Source organism: Euprymna scolopes, chromosome 45 (assembly GCF_053919585.1).
Source record: "Euprymna scolopes isolate OS-2025 chromosome 45, ASM5391958v1, whole genome shotgun sequence".
NCBI classification, from domain to species: domain Eukaryota; kingdom Metazoa; phylum Mollusca; class Cephalopoda; order Sepiida; family Sepiolidae; genus Euprymna; species Euprymna scolopes.
The window spans coordinates 70,754,381-70,765,604 of record NC_136526.1 but is presented as its reverse complement, the minus strand read 5'-3'; the positions used below and the strand labels follow the sequence as shown (position 1 = coordinate 70,765,604).

At 29.5% G+C, this 11,224-nt stretch overlaps 1 protein-coding gene across 1 annotated transcript; it reads right to left on the bottom strand.

Moving 5' to 3' along the window:
- Positions 1 to 468: 468 nt before the first annotated feature.
- On the bottom strand, positions 469 to 10,938 carry LOC145269884 (uncharacterized). The gene is made up of 2 exons (XM_080125633.1): positions 10,813 to 10,938; positions 469 to 2,416 (listed from the first exon to the last, which is right to left on the bottom strand). The coding sequence occupies exon 2, from the start codon at positions 2,407 to 2,409 to the stop codon at positions 484 to 486; it is 1,926 nt and encodes a 641-aa protein (XP_079981759.1). The 5' UTR covers positions 2,410 to 2,416; positions 10,813 to 10,938; the 3' UTR covers positions 469 to 483.
- Between the last annotated feature and the right edge of the window lie 286 nt (positions 10,939 to 11,224).

Below are 11,224 nucleotides of genomic sequence, written 5' to 3'. Positions count from 1 at the left end.
TATATGTATGCACATACACACATGTAATAAATATATATAGACACACACACATAAATACACACACATGTAATTAATAAATATATATACGCACATAAATGCACACACATGCAATAACTAAATATATATATACACACATAAATACACACACATGCAAATATACCCACATATATACACACACACACGCAATAAGTAGTATACAGATACACATATGTACACAAACACAACACAAACAATATGACTGTATGTTAAACACAAATATACACAATCAAATACACACATGTAATAAACTACACACACAATCATGAATAATCTAGTTATGTTACAAATACACACAATAAATATACACGTTACACATAAAAATAAAAAAATATTCACACACATAAACACACAAAGATAAATAAAGCAATTAAACAAAAAAATTCAAATAAAAATTTACAAAAATATTGTTAGAAAATGAACATAAAAAAATCATTTTTATTTTTTTTATTTTTCAAAAAAAATGTTAAAAATTTCGATTCCAAATTTTCCATTTTTTTCAACACAAACATAAAATTTGTTTTCAAAAGCAAAAATGGGACAAAAATAATAAATATAATATTTTTGATGTTCTTCAAATGTAAACAATTTTTGATTTGGAAAACAACAAATTTGATCAGCCATATCACAAAAAAATAATTGTCCAAATTTGTTGAATTGAAAATCTAAAAATGTCTCTTCTTTTTCCATTGAATTAATTTGTTTGAAATTTGAGTCAAAACAAATTAATTTGTTAGTAGCTAAATTAGAAAACCAAATCTTCCCACTCAAAGGATCACCACGAATACGGGATAAACATGGATACAATTTACTTCGATCATTTAATTCTTCCAGTTGAAAGATTTTTAATGTGTCGCCATTTTTGGAAAATGAATTAATTGTTAAATTATCATCAACAACAAAAATTGTTTCGTTTTTTTCACACAAAGAAACAAATTTTGTTTTTGTTTCAACAAAATTTGTTAATTGAAAAAACGGAAAATTTGTTCTTTCTTTTAAAAATAATAAATTTCTGTTTCCATGGCCACCACAAATGACAAAAATGTTTTCTGTTGAAATCATGCAAATATCGAAAGGATCGAAGTGTTTGTCGTTTGTAACAGAAAAAAACTGAAATTCAGTTCGAATTTCGCCATTTTTGTTGATCTCAATCAGTGATCTATTGTTTTGATCACAAGCAAAAATATGTTCTTTTTTGTCGACGTAAATTGAACTTATCCATCGATTTATAGATGGTCCTGGTAAATCGAAACGATTCTCTCTGCTAATGTTTTTAATTTTTATTCCAACATTTTCAAACATGACGAATCCGATATCTTCGTTTTGCAATGAGTTGATGGTTTCGCGCCAATAATCGGGAAATTTTACAAAAATGTCACATTTATTCTCCGTCGGTGGCAAAACATGTCGCAAAACTGGGCATCGTTTTTCCAACATTCGCATTCCACAAAAAACTTCGACGTCTTGACGGTCTTCGCTCAACAAATGATCAAAATTCAGCCACCATGTGGAAATTTCTTGCAGAATTTCATCATTTTGCCGCATCAATTGATGACATTTGCCCAATATTCCTTGCATTCCGTCATCGATTTGCTCATTCAACCGCAAAGCATCATGTTTAGCCTTTTCACAAATCGATTCGTATTCCGTCCAGATTTGCACACGTTTTATCTCGCAGTCTGATTTGAATTCACTAACAAATCGCAAAGTATTATCCGTTAATGCCTTCACATCTTCTTTAAATGACTTCATTTTGAGTCCAAGGGCGAAGAATTGCTCCTTGCGTTTGACACCTTCATCACGGATCCTTAGCGGGGTCACATTCGTGCATGAGGTCATCGTGTCATTTGCGTGCGTAGCGTAACATTTGTCGCAGTAACAATTTCCGCATCCTTCGCAATACATCTCCAACTCTTTCTCGTGAAGAGAACAATTGTTCTGCATCTTTAACACCAGCGCAATTGCATCCGACCTTGGCATTGCATCCAAATCTTTGGAAATGTGGGTCTTCTGAAATTTTTTGTGGCTTCGGGTGCAATGGTTGCATAAGAGCGTTCTGCATTCGCCGCACAAAAATTTCGCCACGGATGAGATGCCATCCTCCGAACACAAACTACATTGGAATTCTGATGAAGAAGCTAGTTCTTGACGCATCAATTCCTTTGTCAGAATCGGTGAGACGACAAAGTCTTCCCAATCCACAAATTGTGCTTGGCATTTCGGACATGTGCAACTTTTCTTCGCTTCATCCAAAGTGTTGCCGAAACATGATTGACATACGCCATGCAAACATGGCAAGCATTTCGACAGTCTGCTGAGTTGTTTCTCGCAGGCGACACATTGGTAGAGCGATTCGAATCGATTGGAAGCCATTGTCAAACTGAAAAATAACAAAATATAAAATGGATTAGATTTCACAATTATCGATTGTACTATATATGATATTATTACACACACACACACACACACACACACACACACACACACACACACACACATATATATATATATATATATATATATATATATATATATATATATATATATATATAAAATGAAAATTACAATTGAATTTACCAAAATGATCCAAGATGGTAAAATTAAAGTAAATTATAAATATTAAAGAATTAATATTTATGAAATTATCTCAGCCAGATATAAAAGCTCGATAAAACCAAATATGAAATAGAGCTTATAATATGAGCAAACAGTTAATCAAATATGTTAAAAAAAACACTTTGAAATGAGTTAAAAACATATTTAATCTGAAAAGGAAACACTAGATAAATTTATCTAGTGTTTCCTTTTCAGATTAAATATGTTTTTAACTCATCTAAGTCGTTTAACTCATCTAAGTAAGGCAGATGTATCTGGAAAAAATTTAAATAAAAAGGAAAATATTTACTTGATAAGAAAAGTAATATGGGTTGAGAATAAAAAATAGAATAAAATTATAAATCTGAATTTGGCTTAAATATAAGGTTATAATAATATGTTTTTATTAAAAGTTAAGAATTATATATATATATATATATATATATATATATATATGCATATATATATATATGTATATATATATATATATGTATATATATATATATATGTATATCTATCTATCTATCTATCTATATATATATATATATATATATATATATATATATATATATATATATATATATATATATATATATATATATATATATATATGCACACGCATATACATGCATGGGCATACTCCCATTAACGATTTTTATCAAAAGGTGGACACCATTACAGCTGAAGTTGAAAAACAACAGAAAAACCTGCAGGAGTTGTTCCCGAATGTTTTTTCGGACAAACTGGGACGCTATACAAACATGGAGGCGAAGTACAAGTTACAAGAAAATACCATCCTAGTCTTCAAAAATAAACGCAGCGTACCGTTTGCCTCTATACAAAAGATTGACGCAGAACTAAGCATTAATTTTGATCCCAGTCGACTATAGCGAATGGACTGCCCCCACCGTGTTTGTAAAGAAAAAATCGAACGATATCAGAGTGCGAAGATTCTCGACCGGGTTGAATACAGCACTTGAGGATCATCATTACCCGCTACCCAGCCCCGAGGAAGTCTTTTACGAAACTAAATGGAGGGGATATATTCTAAAAATAGATCTGAGCGAAGCGTACTTCCAAAATCCTGTTGAGGAAGAAAAATCGAAACTTGTGTGCATTACCAATCACAAGAGACAATTTAAGTTCAACAGGTTAAATTCCGGAATCCAAGTCGCACCAGATATCTCTCAACAGATAATCAACACAATGTTGAGTGGCCTTGATTTTTCCATCGAATACCTGGATAATATGGTAATGAAAACCGAATCTATAGAGCAACATAGAAAATACGTTTTTCAGGTGTTCGAAAGGATAAACGAGTATGTTGTAGATTTTTTTTTTTTCGAACAAAAACAGAATTAACGTTAAAAGTGCAGTATCTGTTCGGATATTATACATTGGAGGAGGTGCCACTCAGAGCGTCAATTCCTACCTTTACAGAGTACAAAACAAACTTCGAAATCTAGTTGTGGGGGGGGGGGCTTCCATACAGCCTTTTTCACACAGAAAAAAAAGGTGGCTGGCTTTTCGCAATATAACTCAATCCCTTTACTTTAACTTAATATATTTGAGCACAAGAATAAAAAGGCCTTAGAATTAACAAACTTTGAGTAACTCGCATTTAGTATATAGGCATATTGAAACTGTTGTGTAGATCGTCATTATTATACACACTTATTAGTGACGGCATCATTTACCTTTTATAAACCAAATAGCTTTTTAATTTATGTACACAGACGATAAAATTCATTTTAACCTGTTCTGTTGATATGCGTATCTAAAGATACTACTGTTTACATGCCTCTATACTTTTTTGGAAAAAAAAACGCAAATTTAAATTATCACCTCTGTCATTTTAAATAATCAAATCCAAACGAATTTTTTAGTCGGTTTTGCTTTGCAAATTTTATTATCTAAAGAGTCATATATTCTATTATATGAATATATTTTTTTTTATTGGAAATCTGTTATATAAAAAGAAATCTGTTTAAACTTCAAATCGTGTAATATTTGAATTAAATATCACTTAAAGCTTTTTAAAAATAATTATTTTTTAGAATTCTGTTTTGTTGTTGTTGTTGTTGTTGTTGTAATTTAAATAATTATATTACAGAGAAGAAAAAAATCAAGAAAACTTGTTTATTTTACTTTTTTAACATAATAATATACATTTTATGTCCAATTATATTTACAACTTTAAGGTAAGTGAAAAAAATAACAGGGTATATATATATATATATATATATATATATATATATATATATATATATATATATATATATATATATATAAAACCCTGTTATTTATTTGGTAATCCGCATAGCTGTGTAGATATCTACACAGCTATGCGGATTACCCAATATATAACTTGGACATTATTACAAAACGGATGTAAAGAACGTGTAACATGGATTTTACCAAGCAAGCTGGATCTAAAAAAAACATTCATACCCTTTTTAAGATTAATTTTATAAAGCATTCTTTGTCTTGCTTAGAATAATAAAAATTATTTGATATGAAACTCAACCACTTCATTTCATTTCAATGAGAGTTTTTTGAAATTCATTGAATTACAATTTAATTTATTTGCTCCATCTTGCATATCAGCAATTCTTGTTTAGATGGGATAACTTATAGAATATTACGGCCAGTAATATTTTGTAAACCGACAATGTCACGTTTCCATAACAACTGATTGTTAAATAAAAACTATTCTGAAGTATATATATATATATATATATATATATATATATATATATATATATATATATATATATATATATAGGAAATTTATTGCTGTGAGTCCAGAATGAATTTACATATTGTTTCCGCTAGGAAGATATCCTCTGAAGATGAGAAGAGATCCGACCAGCTTCGTCAGAATTCATAGATGGAGTATGTGTGTGTGTGTGTGTGTGTGTGTGTGTGTGTGTGTGTGTGTGTGTGTGTGTGTGTGTGTGTGTGTAACTATTTTTTAATTATTTCTTTTTTTCAGCTGTAAAAATGTTGAAATTTTTATCTACCTACATTTATTTTTTTAGCTTTCGTAATATGAAATGGGGGGAGTAGAACACTTAAAAAAATCCTCTAATATATTTAATGAAACCTGCTTTAAGTTTAATTAATAATGAATAAATATCGAAAATGTGAGGAAAATATGACTATTATTTGATTTTTTCTAGATTTTTAAAACATGTGTGTGTGTCAACGGCTTACAGGACGTCACTACATAGGAACGTTGTTTTAAAGCGTCCATAATATAAACGATTTTTATCTCGTGTTTTCGTTATTTTTGTATGCTGTAAAAAATTTAAAACACATATTAGCTATTTTTTGAAGCTTCTTCTTTTAAATGGTAAAAAGTTAGGATGATAATATTAAATTAAATTACAGTTACATCGTGTTACATACAAGGGGGGGGGGTAAAACTGTGGCGCGCGTTGGGGGTACCTATAGTATAAATATATAAAAGTGCACTTCAAATGCGTAACTTTTTTTTCATTTTTACTTGTAAAATATTTTTAAAACATCGAGAATTCAAATTGTGGAGAATTGAAGTTGATGCAAAATGATCTCCCATTTTCCTGCCATTTCACAGTTTTCAACCAATTAGAGAAATTATCCACTAACCCTAAGTCTGGGTGACAAGATTATAAAACAGCAGACTCCCCCCCCTCTTAAAATGCTCAAAATTTGTAAAATAGGTGAGAAAAAAAAAATGATTCTTTTAGAATTTAGAGTCGCGAATTACTATATCATTTTTACTGACTTATGAAGGTAATGGCTCGAAAATCGGTGATTATTTTACATTTAATTTATATATTAAATTAATCTTTTGCTTTAAATTAACAGTATTTTATTTTTTTTCGGCTTTTAGGATTTTGACACGTAACTGCCTACAAAATGTAGAATCCTAGTTTGAACAGAAGTTTTTACTATACAAAAATTAAGGGATAATTTTGACACGTAACTGCCTACAAAATGTAAAATCCTAGTTTGAACAGAAGTTTTTACTATACAAAAATTAAGGGATAATTTTGATAATTTTCATTCTAATTGTTCAGATTTCTATCGATTACAGCATTTGAAAATCATAAAACTTTGTGATTATAAAAAACATTTTTATGTTCAAAATTATTTTTAACGTAAAAAAAAGTGCTTGTTAAGATACGGTCGACAATCGATGTTGTTGTTTTAACACTTATTACTTAATTTACATTTTTTTGTTGTATTTTTTAATTATTTTTTGTATTTCTTCTTTTTTTTTTAGAAAGAAAACTTTTTTTACATATATATAAGCATTCGACAAAGTCATTTTTAATGCATATTCTGCAAAAATTTATTTTTGAATATACGGTTGTTTTAATTATATATTTTATATTTATTGTAAAGAATGACATTTTTTTTGTGTGTGTGTGGGCAACAAATTGTTTATTCCTCTGCCGGTTGAAGGAAATTATTTTATTTTCCTTCCTTGTCACAAAAGTAAAAACATGTTGTTTGAAGCGCAACGAAACTGTTCCCTTTCTTTTCTTTTTTTTTTTCTTTTTTTTTTTTTTTCAAATTTGATGTCGTCTGCTCGCATCTTTTTTGCCACTCGGCATTTTCCGGGCTGAATTTCGTTGTCTGCCGGGCGTTGCGGAGTGAGACTCATGGAAAAACGGGACTTAAACTGCAGAATTATCAAAAGCGTAAAATTATTATTTTCAACTAATTTGTTTTTCTTTTTTTCCTCAACATAAAATTTATATAAGAAACTGATCCCCGGCTTAAAATTCTTTCCTTTTTTTTTTTTTTTTTTGTTGTTGTTGTTGTTGTTTGCATGATACGGACAAGTAACTGCTTTAAAAAAGCAAAATATCTATTTTAACAAAGGTTTTTATCGAAAATAATCCAAGACAAACATAAAAAAAAGGGTGGGGAGCTGAGCTCCTATATTTTTACTTTTTTATCTGACAATAAATAGAAATAAAAAGGAAAACGAATTCATTAAAATCCCACAAAAAGGGCGTTGTCGTCGATCTAAATATTTTAATCAATTCTTTATCCAAAGAAGTGTAATATTTTTAAATAATTTATTTACATTTTTTGGATGAGTTTAAGATGTTCGTGGATTTTTTTTCTTTAACTTGTTTTTGCTTTGATAAAAGTCATTGGTCATAAAAAAAAGAAAGAAAGATGAGACACGTGATAATTTGAAGCAATTTGATTGGATGATTCTCTGATATACGTGGCTATTTTGTACAATGTAGACGAATAGAGGGAAGGGGAGGGAGAAAGAAAAGACATGGAAGAGAGAAAAAGAAAGAGAGGGGAACAGAGGTGGGGAGAAAAGAAAGAAAGAAAGAAAGGCGAAAGGAAAGTAGATGACGACGAGAGGAAAGGGGGATAAAGTTACATTGTCTATTTCAATAGTTTCTCTCTCTCTCTCTCTCTCTCTCTCTCTCTCTCTCTCTCTTATAAAACTATTTAAAAAATAAATTATTCACAAATATTTTAACTTATAAAATAGTTTAGAAGTTTATTTTTCAAACAAAAACAGAATTAACGTTAAAAGTGCAGTAGTATGTGTTCGGATATTATACATCGGAGAGGTGCCACTCAAAGCATCATTACTTACCTTTTCAGAGTACAAAACCATCTTCGAAATCTAGTTGGCGAAGGTTTGCATACAGCCTTTTTCTCTCAGATAAAAGGTTGCTAGCCTTTCGCAATATACCATTATAACTTAACTAATATATATTTGCGCACAAAAATAAAAAGGCTTTGGAATTAAGAAACTTTGAGTAACTCACATTGAGTATAAGTATGTAAAAGTGGACTTCAGGTGCGTAATTTTATTTTTAGTTTTCAATTGTAAAAGATTTTAAAAAGAAGTTTTTAAAAAAAATGAGAATTTAAAGTGTGGGATCAATTTCGTACATAAAATTGATAGAAAATGATCTCCCATTTCCCGGCCATTTCAAAGTGTTCAACCAATTAGAGAAATTATCCACTAACACTAAGTCTGGGTGACAAGGTTACTAAACAGCAGACTTCCCCCCCCTCTTAAAAATGCAAAAAAAATTATAAAATAGTAGAAAGAAAAACAAACTATTCTTTAAGAATTTAGAGCCGTGAATGAGAATACCAGTTTTACTGGCTTGAAAAGGTAATGGCCCGAAAATCAGTGATCATTTTACATTTTATTTATAGATTAAAAATTAATCTTCCGCTTTAAATTAACATTTCTTTTTCGTCTTTTAGGATTTGGACACGTAACCGCCTAAAAAATGTAGAATCTTAGCTTGAGCTTAGTTTTTACCATACAAACATTAAGGGGTAATTTTGATAATTTTCTTTTTAAGTGTGCAGATTTCTATCGATTAAAACATTTGAAAATCATAAAATTTTGTGATTATAAAAACATTTTTATGTTCAAAATTATTTTTAACGTCAAAATGGTGCTGGTTAAAACGTCAACCATTACAGTGTCCAAAAGTGAGATAAGTATGCTCCCTTCATTCGCAATCTTCAAGGTGTTCACACCTGAAGAAAATTCTATTTCTTCGTGCTTTGCAAAATTACGATCAATGTCAAGATTCTTTCCAATTCCAAAAATCCTTTACAATGTCGACTTTTAAAGGTTTTGGGGGGTGCTGTAAACGACTATATATTGCGCAGAGAAATAGTTTTCATATGAAGAAAACTATTTCATATGAAGAAATTAGTTTTTAAAAAAATGCGGATCACTGTCTTATATAAATTTTCCCCCAAAAAGCTTTCAGGCAGCCCAAAGAAAACAAAAATTATCACTATGTTGCCAGGAAATGAGTGCTCATTTTACGTTAAATTTATAAATAAAAGTGATCCCCCACCTTTTGTAAAAATAATTTTTTCATATCATTAAAACTATGTTATAGTTGTTTTCAGCACCCTCGAAAACCTATAAAGAAGTTAGAAAGCCTCTTGATATTGACCAAAATTACTTTTAACTATAAATAATTTTCTACTTCATGAATTTTCGTAATTTTTTAATATGTTACTGTTTTCGACATAACAAATAAGTAAATAATGTTGTTTTTTGATTGAAACGACACAATTTTAATAATCGATCTGCCTACTTTATCTTGAGAAGCACAAAAAATACATGAGAAATCATGATTGTCATAAAAATTTGTCAAGATTTTTTTAATAAATTAAAAATCTAAAATGAAAGGCGATCGTAAAATACTCATATTACAAAAAAGTTTCATTTACAAAATGTTTTTTTCATGTTGAATTTGCATATGAACCTGAAACCCTCTACAAAAATTGAACTAAGATGTTTTTAAATGCTTTACAAATGAGCGAATTTAGTAATAATTGGAAAATATTTTCTCAAAAATTAAAGAAAAGATATCAAAGGGTGTTAGAAATCCATCTTGAAATATCAACGCCAAATAAAAGGGAATCATTTGACGTTTAATTAACATAGAAATAAAAAACTGAAAATTGAACAATTCGATTACAAAAAATATAATTAGCGAAAAAAATATTGTGCTTAAATGACAATCTTTAAAAGATACTTGTACAGTTTAGTCAAGACATTAAAAAATGGAAATATCGAAAAATGTTTAAATTGTATGTATCCGTTATAGAACGAGGTTCTCCGAAAAAAAATTTCACTTAATTTCATCAAGTAGTTTTTTTTTTTTTTTTTACAGCGGAAAAACACGTTTTTATGAGACCGCGCTGAAGGCGGCCATCTTGGATTAAAAAAAAAAAATTTGTTTGAATTTTAGAAATGCCAAAGGGAGATAACTTCAGTTAAAGCGCTGACACCCCTTCCCATCTTTATTACTAGCTTTTCTTCCTAAAAATCGAACATTTTGCTCGGTATCATAACAAATTGTTTTTTCGCTATAAAAAAAACTACTTGATGAAACTAAATGAATTTTTTTTTCAGAGAACTTCGTTCCATAACGGATACATACAATTTAAACTTTTTTCGATATTTCCATTTTTTAATGTCTTGACTAAACTGTACAAGTACCCTTTAAAAAATTGATATATACTATTTTGAAGAATATACTTACATTAAAAAGAAAATGAAAATTGAACAATTCGATTACAAAAAATATAATTCGCTAAAAAGTATGGTGCTTAAATGACAATCATTAAAAATTAATATATAATATTTTGAAAGAATATTATACTTACATTTTTTATAAATCAGGTTACGATTTTCGTCGATGTGGAATTTCAAGCAGGAAACTATGAAGCTTTCTTTCAATTAATGAAGAATGTGAGACGAGCCTTGACTTTTCCTGTTTTATAGAATTAAAAAATGTGACGTCAGAATATGATAGCGAATTGATTGGATGGTGAAAGGTGAATACAAACTGAAGCCAAGATTTTCTGTTCAAATTCTGAGAAAAAACATCACGTGTTTTTCGAGGAAACACCCACCTACATTAGAGATGAAAGGAGAGACAGAGAAAGGGTGAGAGGGGGTGGGGGAGAAAGCGAAAACAAAGAATCGTTTAATACAGAAATATTCATTGATTTTGTGGAGTCATATATTATGAAACGAGAACAAATATTCTGAAGATACGCCCACTTAACAAATATT

Excerpts from the sequence above, each read along its gene's own strand:
- LOC145269884 (XM_080125633.1), bottom strand. The coding sequence starts at position 2,409 with ATGGCTTCCAATCGATTCGAATCGCTCTACCAATGTGTCGCCTGCGAG.